This window comes from Melospiza melodia, chromosome 24 (genome assembly GCF_035770615.1).
Source record: "Melospiza melodia melodia isolate bMelMel2 chromosome 24, bMelMel2.pri, whole genome shotgun sequence".
NCBI classification, from domain to species: Eukaryota; Metazoa; Chordata; class Aves; order Passeriformes; family Passerellidae; genus Melospiza; species Melospiza melodia.
In genome coordinates, this window is record NC_086217.1 from 9,473,163 (window position 1) to 9,492,238 (window position 19,076).

At 39.9% G+C, this 19,076-nt stretch overlaps 1 protein-coding gene across 1 annotated transcript in view; it reads right to left on the reverse strand.

The window, feature by feature from the left end:
- Positions 1-19,076, reverse strand: part of BPTF (bromodomain PHD finger transcription factor) — a 53,783-nt gene that overhangs the window by 33,517 nt on the left and 1,190 nt on the right. The window contains exons 2-3 of the mRNA XM_063175888.1: positions 6,879-7,701; positions 41-264 (exon numbers count right to left, since the gene is read on the reverse strand). Coding sequence (XP_063031958.1) covers positions 41-264; positions 6,879-7,701 — 1,047 coding nt within the window. The remainder of the gene's footprint in view (positions 1-40; positions 265-6,878; positions 7,702-19,076) is intronic.

A 19,076-nucleotide genomic window follows, 5' to 3' on the forward strand; every position in this document is an offset into this window, starting at 1 on the left:
AAAGTGCAGCATCTATTCTCATTACACCAAATATTCCTACCATTTGCTGCAGAAAGGAAAGACTTGTTGCTGCCCCTTGCTTTGTTTGTAAGGTCTTCTGTCACATCCATGTGCCGATGAACTTCCTCACGCATCTCGTCCAGGGTTTTGCATAGGTCAGCCTCCCAGTAATCCTTGTCCAGGCATTCAATTAACTCTGCCAGCTGGATCTTGGTGCTGTAGTACCAGATTTTCTTATCCTTCTCACTTTCTGAATCTTCCTCTCTGTAGGAGTGTTTAAAAAATACTGATTTTAAAACATCTGGATAAATGACAAAAATTGCTATCACCTGCTATTTGCAGAGCACTGTGAAATGTCAATACCTGAGTGGGAATAAATAAATCACACTGCTCATATGCACCCAGTTTAATACCAATATTCCTTTCTTGCTTCCTTCCCTTTCTTCATCCCCTCAGTTCTCATGACAACTTCCTCAGGAAAGCTTTGAAGTCTCCTTAAAACTCATTTGTCCAGTCTGACAACAAGGTTTATTCTTATTATATTTACTATTTCTTTAACCAGTAATTTACTATTAAATCTGAAACAATTTGTAAGTCCATAATCCATAATGGTAGTTTCTGGCAGTGTATTCAGGAAAAAACATAGTCAGAAAATTTGAAGTATAGAATGTCACGCTCATAAAATATTTTATATTGGCATCCTACAGCATCCACCTGTGAGAGCACCAGGAAGGGATGAGTCACAGCACAATCCCTTTGAAAAGATCAAGGGATTTCCACATTTTTAATCTGCAGTACTCCACAAGTCCAGAATTCCTGGTGCCAACAGCACCTCAGCAGGGCCACAGACTCAGGGGAGCCCCATCAATACCTCAGGTAACTCCAGACTCTCCTGGAGCCTGCAGGGCACAGGGAGGATGCTCCAAGTGGTTCTGCAGCTGCTGGATTTCAGCTCAGCTTGGTCCATCCTGGGGGGCAGCAGCCAGATCCAGGCTGGCAGGAGTCAGACCCAGAATGGCAAGAGCCAGATCCAGGCTGGCAAGAGCCAGATCCAAGCTGGCACAAACCAGATCCAAGCTGGCAGGAGCCAGGTCCAGGCTGGCAAGAGCCAGACCCAGGCTGGCACAAGCCAGACCCAGGCTGGCATGAGCCCATCATTTCCACAGCACATCCCAGTGCTCCCCACACCATGTGGGTGCCACTGATGCCCAGCCTGGCCCCCACCTGGGCAGAGGAACTGAACTCCTGCTGCCCTGGCACCCCTGTGCCAGCACTGCAGGCTCACTGAGAGCCCCAACCCAGGGTGCTGACAGCAATGGGAAGCTGACTGTAAATCTCAAACCTCTGCCCCTGTGGGGTTTGCTGCAGGTTCCTCTCTACTGGGTCCCTTCCTGTGGCTCACACATTAAAAATGGCACAAATTGGCTTCAGGGATTCAGAAAGACAAACAACCTTAAGGCAACTTGATCCTTGTTGTTCTACTGCCTCCCAGTCTCCATTTGTGAAACAATTAATATTTGTAACTCAAACAGAACACTGCTGAAATGAGGTGGTTGTGAAGTTAGTAGAGGCAGTATTACACAAAATTCAACTACTCACCTGTCACAACCCTTATTACAGAACAGACTTTAGGTTTTGATGATAGAACCTGGTGTTTTGCAAAGAAACTTTTACCTCTGTTGTAAAGGCCTTTGCTCATGAAAAGCAACTAATTCTGCTTTATCCATTTATTCCTCTAAACTGCCAATATTCCATTAGTTTTAACCACACCAACCTGTTAAGTTTGACAAGTTTTCTCAGAAAACAGCTCATTTCAGAAAGACCATCATGTACAACACACCAAAATGTAACAGCTGAACACTGACAATCATTTCACTCTATGGAATATTCTAGGCCTGTAAACTTCCACGTTAAAGAAAAATGACTGCTTAAACCATGTTTCCTCTAAACCAAGAGTTATTTACTAACAGCAATAGGAATGAGAGCACTTTCATTACTGGTGGTGAACAAAAGCCACAGAAGAGGAAGATAAAGGCAAATGCCCAAAAACCAAGATGGAGGGGAAGATGAGAATGCAAGAATGGGGCTTTACACAGTGAGAGGAAATAAAAGGATGAAATAAAATGCTTAACTAAAAAGGACAGGGAATGGGTGCCTTCTGAGTTTTGCCTGGCAAGTGGCCAAGGGAAATGGCAAGTGCAAGACCCTGCAGAGCAGCAGTTGTGAGGCTGCTGTGCTCCTGGCAAACATGACTGTAGAATGTGATGCTGTTATTACTCTGTTTCTTAACTGACCAAAAAGGGAACTTGAATCTTTCATTTTGATCCCTTCTGTTGTGGCTGTTACAGGATTATTTGCTAGAGAGATAATGCCATTTATACATCCTCTTATATGACCTAGATATGCAACAATATAAATGCTTTATATAAAATGAGAGACACTTTGGCTGGAAAAGACCTTTGAGATAAGTCTGACAATATATTCTCACATTCCTCTCCATGAGGAAAGGCTGTGCCTGCATCCATCTGCTAAACAAGCATCTTGTACACATTGCTTCTATTTTCATGGTGACCATCCAAGTGTTTTCTTATTTTCATGTTTCTCCCCCCATTCAGCAAATCTGAGACTGCTCCAGCTGCACTAATGCAGCCAGGGTGAGTCTGTGTCACCTGAGCCTCCCAAGCAGCATCTGGCTTTTCCCTTCCCATCAGCTCTTTCTATTCTAGGTTTGCAAGGTTCCATTGGGCTGAAAAGCAATGAACTGTTGTTTCCAGCTTCCCTGGATAAGTCAAGGAAAAGCCTTCAGCACCAGTAAAGCTTTGCTGTATTGCAGACCAGTAAACCCCAGGCTCAGTGTGCAGAGCTGAGACATCAAACCACCAAGAGTATTTTGCAGAAAGTACCCGGAGCTGATCCCTCCATGTGGGATTTGAGTCCTGCCCATTAAAGAACTGCTCAGGTAATATTCTAGAAACAGACAATGAGGTTATCCAAGAGTATTTTAATACCCTTCTACTTCATTTATATCAGGGTTTGAGCACAAAGTTTGTTTTGGTCTGAAGACAATCACAACCTTAACAAGAGAATTTCAGGAATGGAAGAGTTTTCTCTGGAAAAAGCACAGACAATGTGAAATGGCACAAACTGGTTGGTCTGTGTGCTTACACCAAGCTCATCTCTGGCCAGACTTCTTTCCAAGACTCAGATGTGTGCCAGGGGAGGACTTGGAGCACACAGCAGGAATCATTCCATGCAATCCATTTTGGCCAACTTAGATAAGGCTTAAATTAACAATTATATAATTCCAGCTAACTTTCCCTTAACACCCTCCTGTGTTTACTAAAGGGACACGACTTTTACCCTCTGAGGAAATCAGAGGGGCTGTGATACAAAGCTGGAATGTCCAAGGCTGACAAGGAGCAGCTCCCAGCGTTGTTCTCAGGCAGTCCAGGCAGATTTGCCAGCTTGGTGCTGGACAGGGGGACTCAGCTGAGTCACACACAATGTGTGAGGCCAAGGAGGAGAAAAGAATCACATGATTATTTCCTACCTCTTTCAGCCCCCTTGGCTGCCAGGAACTATTCACTGGCAGGCTGCAGAGACAAGTTTAAAGATTGATAAAAGCAACATAAGAAGATAATCAAACCTTTCAAGCAAGGTGATAACAAAATATTTAGCGCTAAGTAGCAGATACTTCCTGAATTCCATGATGATACAGTTGGAAACTGAAGAATTCAGGAAATTGTTTAGAACAATCTATTCAAATGAAGATCCAAATCCTTGTTAATTAACTAGAGAAAATAGAGGAGGACCCCCTAAGAACATAAACAGCATGACAAATCTTGCAAACAAAAAAAGCTGAAACTGCTTTTGACTGTTGAGGAAGATCCACACAACTCAGGAATAACAATGTGTGCCCTATTTCTGCTATCAAAATGAAAGCCAAACAGTGTTTCATTATCTGTTTTCACAGATAATTGATAAATCCAAAGTATCTCAATATTTCTATAAAGATAAACTTGTTAAAACACTGCAGCAGTTTAGAAGGACAATACAAGTCAAAGACCCAAATTTCCTGAGTTAATAACTTGCAGAAATAATCTTCACAAGTAAAACAAATGCAATTGACCCAGAGGCATCCTCCTTAATTTGTAAACAGCTTGAAACAAAAACATCAGGAATTAATTTGCTCTTGGCCTGTTTTTTGTTTTAATTTTGTTGATATTTGTTCATGAGGAGACTCCTTCAGTGTCCACTTTTCCATCTCTGTAAAACAGAAGAAGTGGAAAAGAGAAACAAAACCACAATGATGGGCTTAAAGAAGGCCAGTGATGGAAATAAAAGTATCAGGGAACAAGCCTACAAAACCCTTTAAAAGGCAGGAAAATCAGCACTAGGTTGGATTTATGACATTTAAAGGGGAAGAGGGGAGAAGAAGTAAAAAGCTCTGAAAACCCTTTTGAGAAACAAAACCACCAAGAATTTAAGATTTCAGTTCTCTAATCCTCCTGGGCAGGATTTCAAATTGGTATTTGTGCAGATTATTTTTAGATCTATTCGTTTCCTCTGATACATTTAATCACATGGCATTGGGGAATATATTATATTCATTTTAATAAAGTTGATATGATAATATAATTTCATGAATCTCATGTTTTAGCATTTGGCAGTTATCCTTTAAGTTACCCTTCAGTTATTCAAGATCTCAGGTGTGGTTTGATCCTGTTCAGTGTGTATATATATATAAATAAATAAGTTAATAAATAAGTCAATATATGCAAAAAAGTTGGGTTTGCAATACAGCATGCTTACTGAATTTAAAAACTGAAATTACAGAGTTTAATGTCTATGTGAGTTATTAAAGTTGGAATTAAGTTGTGTACTACTTTTGACCCCTTATGATATAATTTGCCCACAGAACACCTAAAAGGAATGCAAAATAGTGGTTTTTAAAAAACTCAACACATTTAACTTTTGAAGATGTCTCTTGTAAGTGCAGTTAAAATTACTACCAATGTGCTAGAAAGAAACAACTCTCACATGTGCAGATTTCAAAGGATCACGAAGCACCTGTGTGATTCATTTCAGTTTGAAGTATGTTGAAGTATTGCCTGTATCAAAACCTTCTGAACATCAAATACTCTACTTCACTGGGAAAAAAACATTGTTTCACAGATCAAGTTTGGTTAAAAATAATTACCTATCTGCCTACATACAGGGAGGAAACAAAGTCTGCCCATTTAGCTCAAAATCAGCTCCTGAGTGATCTGGATTTTCTAATGTTAATTCCCAGATCTCTACCAGTACAGGAGAGCAGTGAAGACAAATCCATCTTTAGAACAACCTTTTCCTTGAGAGTTTGAGGAGGAAGATACAAAACCAAGGCAGAGATAACCCTAAGCTATTAAAGCACAAGGAACTAGAGCAAAAATAATCCCAGTTATGTATCCTTCACAACCAAGCTTTTTTGTGAAAATCAAAATTTCAACACATTTTCTGAAAACAAAAGGTAGGAAATTCAGCAGGAAGCAATGGAATAATTGGATATCAACAGCTTCAGGTGCCCATCCCATCCTGGTGAACCACCTGAGTGATCCACCCCTCACTGAGGAGCATGGCACTGAGTATAACCACGGAGCACACATATAGGGAAAAAAGAGAAGAGTATAAAAGATTCCCTGCATCCTTTGAAAGGTTACTTGGCATTACTGTGACATTTATAACCCAGAGAAACGAAAAAAGATCAAACATGGACTCTTTTTTTACAAATATGAAAGAAGAACACAGGAAACAGAGCAGAGATAATTAATACTCAAAGCATCAGCTGACAATACCCCAGAGAAACAGCCCCACATTTTAAAGGAATACCATGAGCCCTCAGAAGTGTCTTCTTTGCAAGATGTAACACCATCAGCAGACCTCACAGTCCCTTTTAAACATGCTGGCTACTATCTTAACATTCACTGGAACCTGCTTTGTATGAAATTCTGTTAAGGTACCCAGCTGTGGTTTATTTTCTCTGTAACACTGAATGGAAACTCTGTTTCTGAGTTTTCAGAGCTCTGCTAAAGTCTCTTATTTCTCCTAATTTAACAATACCACTAATTTCACTTAAATATTGTTTCTTCTCCATTATGAGAACAATTAGCTAAGAACAGTCTTTTATGACAAAACCAATCTTTAGCCATTTTTTGGTGAAAAATGATTTTCAGATTCAACTTTTCAGTAAAATCCAGGGCACAATGCCCTCACCAGCAAGGGTTTGCTTCCTATTAATATTTTGAGGTACATTTGTATCTTGAGACCAACCAGTAACAGGAAACTGTGTGAAACACACACAGTACCTCCCTCCAAGACAGGCACAACTTTCTGTGATGACTTTCTCTGCACTACAGAACGACGTTCAATGCAACACTTTCTACATTTCTAGTAACAATGAATCCCTCTGAGCATCTCAAAGTTTCAGCTTCAAAGGCAGAGCATCAAACTGGCACCAGCACCTGGCAGCCAAGCACTGCTTAAGCAGGTGACAGACCACAAGCAGTGTCCTACACACTGTGTGATCATAAAAAGAATAAAACTTCTCTTCAGAAACTTCTACAAGAAACTGGGGAGTTTTCATTAATATTCCCTTTCTTTGCCTCACATTTATGTGTTTTAGGCACATTAATATTAAGCCTGAGGTCCTGTTTTTATGTATAGATATGAGAATATTAATTTGGGATAAATATGGATTATTTACATGGTCTTTAGCAAGATTACAAAACAGCAAGCCTTATCTAAAGGAAGAGCAATTTTAAGATGAAACAGCAATTTAAATGAAGTATGAAACACACAGTGTAATTGCTCAGAAAGGATGCAGTGCTTGGCTCACTCACATGATGATCCTCCTGTTCAGGAACCAGTATTTCCGCCGGTGCCGGTCGTAGCCGATGGGCTCGTGGCGGATGTAGGGTTTGTTTTTTTGGATTTCAGCCACACAGTCAGTCACCCCGGGCACCTGGTGTGCCACACAGACCTCACACTGCCACTCGTCCTCGGGCACCTCCTCCAGGGGCGGCTTCACACACTCCAGGTGGTACACGGCCGAGCAGGTCTCACAGCAGAGCAAATCCCCGAGTTTGTGACAAACCCTACAATGATCATCATACTGAATAACCCCTTCTGACATCAACTCCTCACGTGCAATGTTTGTGGTAAGAAACTGATCCACTAAGAACTGCAGAACTTTGATTTTATTCTCTACTGGTCCATAAGGATAGTCCTCTGTCTCTTGGTAAGGAAGAACATGATGGTATTCCTTGTCACTCTCACAATATACCCGCAGAACCTCTGGCCACGTCATCCCATCTATGAAATACAAAGTGGAATTAACGCTATCTTTGAGGTCAGCAGGTCCAAAGGTAGTATTTGAAGTGTCTTCTTCACGTAAAACTGCTTTTAACAGCACTATGTGCATCTCTGCCATGAGTGTGCACTGCTCTTGACTTACCAGAGCAGCACAGAAGTCCTCAAAACGAAAAGGAGAGAGGCGTAAAACAGTGCCAAAGTTCCTCAGTACCTCATAGATGGCAATAACATTCATTATATGCTCACTAGGCACCATCAAGTCCTCTGAGGATTTAGGAAACTCCAAGGGTGGGATATCTTTTTCTTCCAATATTGGAGAACGAGGACGATGTGCTCTCTGTCTTCTCCTACCTGGAATAAGAAACAACAGTAAGAATTTTGCTGCTCACAGGTCAGTGTATTTGAATATCTGTCATCAATCACTGTGTAAACATTCTGAACTAATGCAAATTAAGGCTTCACAAGCTTCACAGTTACATAAATGTGTTAACTCAGCTAATCATCTCATACTTTAACTAACAGTATGAAAATAAAACACAAGATACCTGAGGTTTTACTTTAGACACATACAGGAATTGCATTTCCCACACAATACACATCTACTGATGCTTTAAAATGATATATGGAAATGTAATTGTTTAAACTACTTAAAAAGAAAGACATTTCTTGCAGCCAAAACAATAATTTTTCTCACTTTTATTCAACATCACACTCCAAACAGATATTTTGTATTAAATGATTGCAATTACTCTCCTATCCAGCAAGGGCATCCAGGAAAGCTCATTTCAAGCAGATGTCATAGGACATCAATCTAAACCAAATTAAAATACAAAAGAGAACCTAAAGCGTGTTGCCCACTGCTTTCTAACTAGAATGTTTCTCCTGACTACCTACAAACCAAAACCAGAAAGTAAATGTGATGGTTTATGAAAATATTTCAAAAATTCTCAATTTCTCAAAACAAACAAACAACCACCTCCCCAGTCCACCCTCATGCTTCAATAAAACAGGAGCCATATCCACAGAATGAAAAGGCAAAATTACAGAAGGATGAAGTTTACCAATAAAAGCTAAAGAGCTGTTTTACTACCTAAAAGACACTGAGCATTCAGTCTCAGATGTCAATTCAGATAAGATGCTACATTTCCTTCCCTTGGATTCCACTGTCCTTGATGCCAAGCAGAAGGAAAAAAAAAAGAGGAATGTTTTTTTAAATGACACTACCTGAAAGATGAAATATTTTAATCTTCTATCAGAATAACCAGCTACATGCAACTATTTCTCAGCTATCAGTTAAAAGTTTTAGATGCACTCATTAAGCTTATTTCCCTTTCTAGAAAAAAAAACAAGTTGAGAAAACCTCATAAACCATCATCTATGTTTAATCCAAGAACTGAGATGAAAATGGGTTTTAGGTCCTCTTACTAAGCAGACTAAGATTCTGGTCAACAACTAAATTCCAAAATTATCCATTGTCTATAGACAAGTGGCAGCAGGATGTATTTTATGCACAGAGAAAATCCAAAGAAAAACTGCAGCTATTCACAGCAGCCATTTCCCACACACACTTCATTAAAATGGGACATCTATTAAACTTTGTGACACTGAAGAGTGACACAATCAATATTCTGGAATTTAAAGATTCACATTCATAATTTCTTAACCATATTCTGCAGATAAGGACACCTCCCCAAAAACTGGGGAGGAAAATGAAGAGATAAAGTGAGTTGCAGTCAGCTTGGATGTTACCATTAAATGGAAGTGGTTCTCTGTGGCATTTGTTCAACCCACCCAACTCAGTTCAATACCCCCAGAAATACAGAAAATAAGTCTAACTGCTAAGGCAGATCCTGCTGAATCTGAAACACCATCATTAAAATATTAATGCATTGAAAAGGGAAAAAAAGTTGCCAGAAAGAAAAGCCACCTCTAAGAAACAACTTGAGGCACAACAAATGATTCCAGAAAAATAAATCAGCTCCTAGGCTGGTATGGCAAGAAGGCACCAGACACAGCTCTCCCTTTTCAGTGTTAAAGAATGAAGTCTTGTACAACAAATTACACACCCAAACAATATAGAAGATAACTGCAAGATATTTCCATTACAGAAGTAACAGGTCAACCTCATCTGTGGACAAAAATAACTTTCCAAGTTTGAGTTCTGACTGTGGAAAGTGAAGGAATGTTTCTATGAGTGTCTTCCAACATGCCTCTGCACTAATCAGTGGAAAATGTTTAATCATGGCAAACACACAAAGACAAGGCAGTTTCACAGCCAGGCACAAAGCAAGTGTTCTCTAGATTCAACTCAACTTTTCTACCAACATGATCCCATAAGCCACAGCTGGTTTAATTAAAGCACCCCAAAAGCAAAAGAAGCCATGCCCACACAATAAACCTGAAGTTTATTGAAGTTTCCTTCAACACTGCAGTCCTGGCCATGCAGGACACCAATAACAGATACTCTGAAATCCCTGATGGCCCTCACAGAGTGCAAGCATCACAAAAGGCAGCAGAGATATCAACCAGGATTCCTTCTGGAGCAGAAAAATGTGTCTGTCACACAGCAGTGCCATGAAACAGCCCTTCAAGAACGAGCAGCAAGGACATTAACCCTGCTTTGCCTCAACTAATGAGAAGTGACAAATCCCCCCAGTAATTTTAGACAAAGATAAAACAGAGTGAAGGAACACTGCTGGAAGAAAATGGACTCCAAACACCAATTTTGCTGATGTCTCTTTACCATGAGATAAGCATGGGATGGAACCATAGAATCAGTGAAGCTGGAAACATCTCCAGGATCAAGCCCCACCACCATCTCCTCAAGTTTCACATCCACACATCCCAGAACACCTCCAGAGGTGTGACCTACACCAGTTTCCTGAGCATCCAGTGCTTTACAACCCTTCAGCAAAACAAAATTTCCTCATATGTAATCTAAACATCCACTGGTGCAATTTAAAGACACTTGTGGATCTGTCACATGAAAGTAATAGGGGAATAAAAAAAGAACTTTAAAACAAGGCATTCCTAATATGTTCTGAAAAAGTTAATCTCTAACACTTCCTCTTACAAAGGAAGCACACTGGTGCTATTACACATCTAGAAGAAATGTGTTATCAGGATATAAATGTGTCATAATAACACAATAAAGAATTGTACTTTGGTGCAAGCACAACACAACCTGTGGCTGCATTAGTCACACCATTCCATCTCCTACTTAAAGCAATTTGTGAATTTTCTTGTTTGTTTTGGTATAAAGAGCAGAAATTTCAAAAGCAATAATAAAACAGACAATAGGAGAAGCAGAGTGGGTTAGAACATGTGTGCTTCATTTGTGTTAGGCCTCACAGTTGCAGCACATTTTGATATTGTGCACCTCAACACTCCCCATCCACACTGCAAACCACACACCACAGCTCAAGAGCTCAAATAATTTCTGTTTTTGGACACTGAACTGCTCTGAACAATTCTCAACTAAATATAAACTGGTTTGCAGAGCTAAAAAAGGCAAGTATTCAAAGATGCAGAATATTTTAGAAAGAAACTGTATTTTTCTCAAATTACTTGATGGCACAGCATTTAAAATCTTTCTATGCTGGCTTTTTTTCTTTCCAATTTCACTTTCAATTTGTTATTAATATTCTCTGTACTGGGGATGAAGAGAATTTGAAGTTGAGAAGAGAGTCACAAAGTGTGATTTGGATATTCAGAAATTCCCAGCAATTTGTGCTCCAATGTATTACTGGCCAATACACCAACTGTGATCTCAAGAAACATTCAGATACCTTAAAAAAAAAAAAACCTCAAAAACCCAAACCAACAAATCCAAGCAATCTAATAATCTCCAGTGAGAAGGATGGACATTCTCTGCCAAGGTGCTCATAAATCTTGAAGCATAGCAAGAGGCTGCTGAACTGGAATTAAAAGTGCAGGTCAATGGAATATATAATGATGTCAAAGTGCTACAAGTCTTTTTTTTTTAAGCTGAAATGTTGCTATTTTACTGCTGATTTTTCAGTGTGCTGACAACCCACACAGCTCACCCTGCTTTGGAGCAGCTCCACCTCCTGTGTGAGGGTTTTTGAAGGCCACAGTCCATGTTTACCCTACTGTGCCTCATAAACACAAAAGAAAATCCCTCAAACGTTGAAAAATGCAATAAACACATACAATTTTTCAAGCTCTTCACTTTCAAAGACAATCATCTTTTTCATGAGGCAAGTGGGCCAATATTTAAATTCAACATTTAGCGACAGATACAAAAACCCCACAGCCCCACAAAGAACTCTGGCCTCTTCAAACACTTTAGTTTAAATTATTTAAGAAATACTAGGATTTGACAACTTTTTTTTTTTTAACTTGTTGTCATTTGTCAAGGATTTGGGCCCCCACAGGGAAATTTTGTTTCAAATAGAAATTGCTTTGTTTAACCCCAAAACCACCAAGGGGATTGCAGAGCAGGTGCACTGGCAGGTTACTTCTCCTTCAAGCACCACCACCTGACTGACCAGACTTTAAACAGAATTTTCATGTAACTACTCTAAATTCAAGAAATCTGCTCTCAATTTACCCACACTGAAGTTTCCCAAAACATACTCAAGTTTTATGATATGCAAATGAGAGACTCTGAGATAGTTTCTGCATGTTAACCAAGCCTCTGAATCAAATTTCACCTCCAAGTTTGAGGCAGTACAAAGGCAGAAAATGTCCACTTCTACACCACTCAAATTCCACAGCTTTATTTGGTGGAAAAAAATTGATTTGCCAATTGCCTCCTGCTGCCACAGCTGGAATATTGACAGGATCCAGATCCCCTGGAGTGTCTGAGCTTTATATTTCTATCTGGCACAAGCTTCTTTTAAATGGCAAATCCTTCACTGTGTTTCCCCAAGTGCTGGAGCAGTCTGCAGTGGTTACCTGTCCCTATTTTGAATTCTCTAGTTAAAGAGCTGCCTGTAATTAAGATTAAAGAGTAAACAATTCTATTTCCATGGCACATTATAATGATCAGATATTGATAATTATAGTCTACACTTAGAATAATCTACTAAAATAATTTCTATTACAAATATTTAAGCAAACACACTAATGATATTTGAAATAAAACAAAGTTACTCAAGTAACAGTCTAAACACCCAGAATCAGAATTTACTTTAAAAACCCAAACCTTGCTTTATTTTTTTAATTTGCATCTACTCAACCTACTTGGTTCAAATGCTGACCCTTTCAGAATTCAGAAATGAATTCTGAAGAGTTTAAAAGGATCAAAAACTTTGTCCCCACTTTCATTCACAGACTGAAAGAAGAAAAGGGAAAGCCATATCTACTCTTTACCACGGGAGAATAGAGAATTTAAAACTACTTTAACCATCCTTAATACATCTGCTGGTTTATATAAACAGAATATCTGAATAAACTACAGACATAAGTGTCCAGGACACAGTTTCATGCTCCTCAGCTTTAGTTGTATTCAATCACCTTACTCATGTAGGCTAACAAAAATCACAAAAATCCAGTTTGGCCTTGTCTCGCTGATGTTAAACATTCCTCCCCTCCAGCAAACAGAGCCTTTCAGCCCAACATTTCAGGTTCTGGACTGGTGGATGGATGTCCTTCAGAACAAATATCCTGCCAGAACCACTGTCCTGTTTAAACAGGGACAGAGTGGTGGCCTAAAAAATAAACACTGGTTCCTGTCTCTCTTGATTTGGAAGTTCACAACTGGTCTCATTTCACTTGTCCCCATCATTTCCCAGCACTTTTGGGCTCTCCAGCCCAGAGCTGCTGCTCTCAGGTGCCATGGAGAGGATCAGCTTGGTAGGACACTGGGGAGGGAAAAGAGACCAAGGAGTTTCAGGTACTTCAGCAACCTCTACAGGAGGGGAAAATACAGAACAAACCCCTCCAGTCACACTCCACTAACTGACCACAGAAAGGACTTTCAATTTTCCCCCAAAAAAAGATTAAAATTTTGGCTTCAAGCTCCACAAGCCAAGTCAAACCACAGAACTCTTAGATGAAAGTCCATCTTTAGTAAAGCAGAACTGGGCTGGTTTTGTTTTCCAGATCGTGAGTCACTGCAAAAACTCCTCAACATAAAGACCAGCTGCCAGTTATATACAATGTCCTGGAGCAGAGCACTCCTCAGAGAAGATGCCCTCTCCTACATTTTCCTTCCTTCTGGAAACTTTGCCTTTTTCCTGCCCTCAAACTCCCTCCTATTTTGGTTTGGTTTTAACAAACACTCACTTGCTGTCCCATGTTATTGCTTTGCAGCAGGCACGTTTCAAATGGGCCTGTACAGCAACACAGGAGGTTTTGTTAGATATCACTGAGAAAACTGGAAACACTTGATGACAATGTGCAAGAAAACCTTTTTTTTTGGTGTTCCTTCTTTCCTTTCACAGCAGAATGCAGGAACTGGATAGAGCTGAATGTTTGCCACAGCAATATCCAAACTGGTTCTTTAATTAAAGTCAACCTCTTGGGAGAACGTTTGCTCAGCTTACACCAAAGAAAAAACAGCAGTAACATGAATGAGTTCAACATAAAATAAGAATATATTATGAAAAGTAGTGCCAAAATAGAAAAATCTAAATATTTTTCTTGGGATGGGCTGAAATGAAAGGCTTTGACTTTCACAAAACAGTTTCTTCTCTTTTAAAAATGCCAACATGATAATCATGTTTCTAATATTCACAGTCAAAGTCTCTCCCAGAAAAATTTTCTAAGAGAATAAGATGCATTTGTAACTACTTGTAGGTGCAGCTTTAATTTGAATATTACTCTGAAGTAATCACACCTAACCCAAATTTATTTATTTAGTCTGGAGAAAAAAAAAATCCAGCCATAAATAAAACTTAAGAACTAAACAAACATTAAAAATGAGGCATTCCAAGCACCAAAAAAAGCTTTGGAAGTTGAAAAACAAATTAAAACATCTCTGGTTATTAGACTAGATCCTGAGTGCACTCACATCACAAATTCCTACACATGTTCCCAAGTAAAGTTTGATTCCTGCATTGCCTTGTACAAAAGTAGCTCTTTATGTTCTTTTAAACTGTGAAACTTTTGGCTGCTTCCTTTTCAGTTTGCACACCTGTCAGCATGCACTTTTAAATCAAACCAGGGTTCTCAACTGATTTCACTTTTAAGAATTTAATTTCCCAACATTATGGCCATGAGCACACCCCCAGGAGCCAGGAATACAAACCCCCCGTGTTCTATGGAACAATTTTAACATTTGGAGAACAAATGCAAATGCAGCACAAGCAGCAGGTGAGAGAAGGACTCAGAGTGAGGCACAACCCTTTAGTGCCTAGAACCCAGGCAAAGAAAAAAACCAACAAAACCACAGGTAGCACAAGCAAAATGATTCTCAGGAACAGCTAGACAATCTCTTGGGACACACTCAGATAAGCTGTAACAAATTTAATAAGTTAGTGAGCCCTGAGAGCCAGCCCCAACTCACTAAAATTCACATTTATTCACCTTACACCTGTGCCATGCAACACAATGAGCACTGACAGAATTTTACTGCAGATGTACAGAAAAAGTTTGCCCAATAAAGTAATTCCAGCACATTATCTCTTACACATACTTCTATCAGGGCGAGGTATTTGCTGCTCAGAGCTCCTGAGATGCCTGACAAAGCTCTCCTCAGATAAAGCTGCCAATTTACAAGTCAATGCAGCAGGATCAGCCCCAGATTTACTCCTTTGGCCTTCTACACAATTTCTTTGTCAAGGATTGTCCCCTACATTTTCCAAGCCTGGCATGAGGAACCAGTGATCCTTCCCTCCAGAGCACAAATCAAAGTGCAGATCAGGAAATGGTAAAATAAGAGCACACCAGGTTGAATTTAGAGAACAGGGTACCCCAGGTGAGGTGTTTGGGGGGATGGTAAATCTTCTCCCACGGCAGACAAAGGTGGCTGCATATCTCAATGTTGTATCTCGGTGTCTCCACTCAGACAATTCTTCAAGAGCATGAAAGCATGTTCAGATAAAAAATTACTACAGACACACCAAATGCAGCACCTGGTTCCCAGCTAAACTCTCTCACTCTGAAGATAAAAGCACACTGGCAAGTAACTGGTTAACTGAAGCAATGGTCAATGCCTGCAAATGCTCACACAAGCCAAATCCAACTAAAATTATTACTTATTGTATTTTAAGATAAATATTGTGTACTTGTTTGTTTGACAGACTGATGATCTCAGCTGAAATCTAGATGTATAGCTCTTCCTAAAACTAGTTTTCTGATGAAGAAAAATCAATAAACAAAAAAATGAAGCACTTCTAGGCATCCCCATTAAACCCTTCTCTTAAAATTCTGCAACATATGAAAAATACTTAGTAACTATAATGCAACAGTGACAAGCCTCAAGTGGAATTTACATTGGACAGGGAATGGCAAAAATGTTTAGTGATACAATTTATACAGGATACCTGTCCCAGCAATATCCACCTTCTGGGGATGCAAAGGGCTGAGAGGGAAGGGACATTACACATACAAAATCCCTCCACCAAAAGTATATCCAGTAGAATAAAAAGAAATAATTGTTATTCACACAGTATGTTTTTATTGTACCATGACTAAGTGGTATATTAGGCATTTTATCTTTTCTAAGATTCCACTTCTTTAAATAGTTTAATAATATTATTTTATATTATAATAATATTAACTTATTACCATATTATAGTAGAAAGTACTCCTACATCTAAGTTCAAGATAAATCATAAGCTTCCCACCAGAGCACAAAACCTGAAGCTTTCTTGGCCAGAAACATTGCTCTGTGATCTTTTAATTCATTGTTATATGTAAGTTAGAAAAAACTGCAGCAAGTCCATTCCCCATTTAAGCAGGATGTGATTTATGTGTAAAAGCTTGGCTGGCAGCAGAGTTTGACTGGGATGGCAATTATTCAACAGCCAGCTCTCAAAAACTCTTCAGCCCCTCAGAGTACATCCTGGAAGTGGTTGGAGGGTAAGGGGAGAGGACTGTTCATCATCTCTTTGGTAAAAATTCTGTCAGGAGCCCGTCCAAGCCAAGGGAGGAGACGCTCCTCAGAGCCTTGCAGCCCAGCACAGGAGCTCTGTCACTGTTACACCCTGCCTGGCTGCAAGACAAGGATGTGAAATAACCCCTGTATGGAACACAGGGCTAGGAAATAACCCTGTATCCAAATACAGGGCTATGAAATAACCCCTGTATGGAACACAGGGCTAGGAAATAACCCCTGTATGGAACACAGGGCTAGGAAATAACCCCTGTATGGAACACAGGGCTAGGAAATAACCTCTATATCTAACACAGGGCTAGGAAATAACCCCTGTATGTAACACAGGGCTAGGAAATAACGTCTATATCTAACACAGGGCTAGGAAATAACCCCTGTATGGAACACAGGGCTAGGAAATAACGTCTATATCTAACACAGGGCTAGGAAATAACCCCCCTGTATCCAAACACAGGGCTATGAAATAACCCTTGTATCTAAACAGTATGAAATAAACCCCCTGCATTTGAACACAGGGCTATGAAATAACCCCCCTGTATGGAACACAGGGCTATGAAATAACCCCTGTATCTGAACACTATGAAATAACCCCCCTGTATGGAACACAGGGCTATGAAATAACCCCCCTGTACCTGAACACAGCTGAGCACCAACCCCGCCTCAGGGAGCACCTGGAGCCCCTGGAGGAACCCGGGAGACAACTGCAGCCTTGCCCTGCTCTGCCCTCCTCTCTGCCCTGTCAGACACAGAGATCCCGATGAGACAAACCCTGCCCTGCTGCCAGGGCTGCTCTGAGGGCTGGCATCTCCTGCTGGATTATGCCAGGAGTGAGATTTCCATCGGTGCCACTGGGATTTCAGACTCCCATCAGTGCCACTGGGATTTCAGACTCCCATCAGTGCCACTGGGATTTCAGACTCCCATCAGTGCCACTGGGATTTCAGACTCCCATCAGTGCCACTGGGATTTCAGATTCCCATCAGTGCACTGGGATTTCAGATTCCCATCAGTGCACTGGGATTTCAGATTCCCATCAGTGCACTGGGATTTCAGACTCCCACCAGTGCCACTGGGATTTCAGGTTCCCATCAGTGCCACTGGGATTTCAGACTCCCACCAGTGCCACTGGGATTTCAGACTCCCATCAGTGCACTGGGATTTCAGACTCCCACCAGCGCCACCCTGGCTCCCAGGGCAGGTGTTTGTCCAGGAGGAGGCACGGACGAAGCTGCCTGAATGAACACTTTGGGCAAGAGTGTATCCAGGAGGGAGGGAGACCTCTAGGCAAACACTGAGCTAATGAGAACCACCAGTAAAGTGCCAAAATAACAACACAAACGTTCTAACTCTCAGTAGAGAGCAAAAGCACCTGAGGATTAAAATGCTTACACTTACACTTCTCTTAATAAAGTTAAGTTATCCTGACCAAGTGAGAAATGAACATATAAATTATCAAAATGGTTTCTGATACACCTGAATACCACATAAAACCTGTCTATGCTTGTACAACAATGCACAGAGAGCTATCTTCTGATTTGCCAAAACACTTAGCACATTTGAAAAATGGCATACACCCATTCTCTGCAGAACTCATTTTAAACCTGGATGCTCATGTAAAACATATTATCCTGACCTAGCCAGTTAAAATCATAAAAATATTATTTCCCTGACATAAGCACTCCCAAAAAAGTAATAAAAATGAAAGTTATCACAACTAAGAAGAAAATGGAGAGTTAAAAGTCAAGAGAGTATTTTAGAGCTTTCCTTTTGTGAAGTCAGGTCTCAATCTTTATCCAAAACATTTCAATTTGATTGCAGGACATTCCTGCAACAGGTAAACTAACATCTCCTAAAAATTATCTCTAAATAAATTTAGTACTGTATGTACTTATTTTGATTCATTTAGGCTCTGAAGCATATGGATATAAGTTTAAAAAAATATATAGAAAAACCTATAGAGCTTTTTAAAGTACTATTATGAAGTCATGGAATGAGCCGATATCATTAACTTACCAAAATAAAAATAAATTACACATTTAGCAGCCAGTACTTCCCCCTTTTAAAAAGTCATCAGCTAACTACTCGGAACTACATTCCTTTTTTAATTAAGATGCAATGCATTCACACCAACAACCTGTTCCTCCCCCCTTCCAAAGTGGCCAAATACTGGAACAACAGCAGCGTCTGCCATCCTGCAGCCCAAATTACCTATAAGTTGAACTACTCTCCTGGTTCAGAGACTTAAAAAAAAAAAAAAAGAAAGAAAATAAAAATAAAATAAAATATTGTAAGCTCGAATTCCATTCTGGAACAAGTTCAAATAAATCCAAAGTGCTTAAGTTTAAATAAAAGAATTTTTGAAGCTTGGTGAAGGAACCAATTAAGGACAAACAGAAATGCAGGCCTTAAAAAAATCCCAATTTTTCCATTAGAATGAAAAAAATTAATCACTATTATGTTTAATGAATTTTAACCCCAACATGAGTTTTAAAGGTTGCCATACCTTAAGATAAACACAGCGTTTAAATGCAAGACCTCTGACTCAACCTCCACCTTTTAATCTTTGTGTTGAACTCCAGCTAGGTTTACATCCTTGCAATGAGGCCCTGTGCACTTTTCCCCAAACTATAACAATGCAATCTCCATTTTGAACAATGCACCTCATTTCCCTCCTTGGAAAGCTACTTTTGTCTTAAAGCCA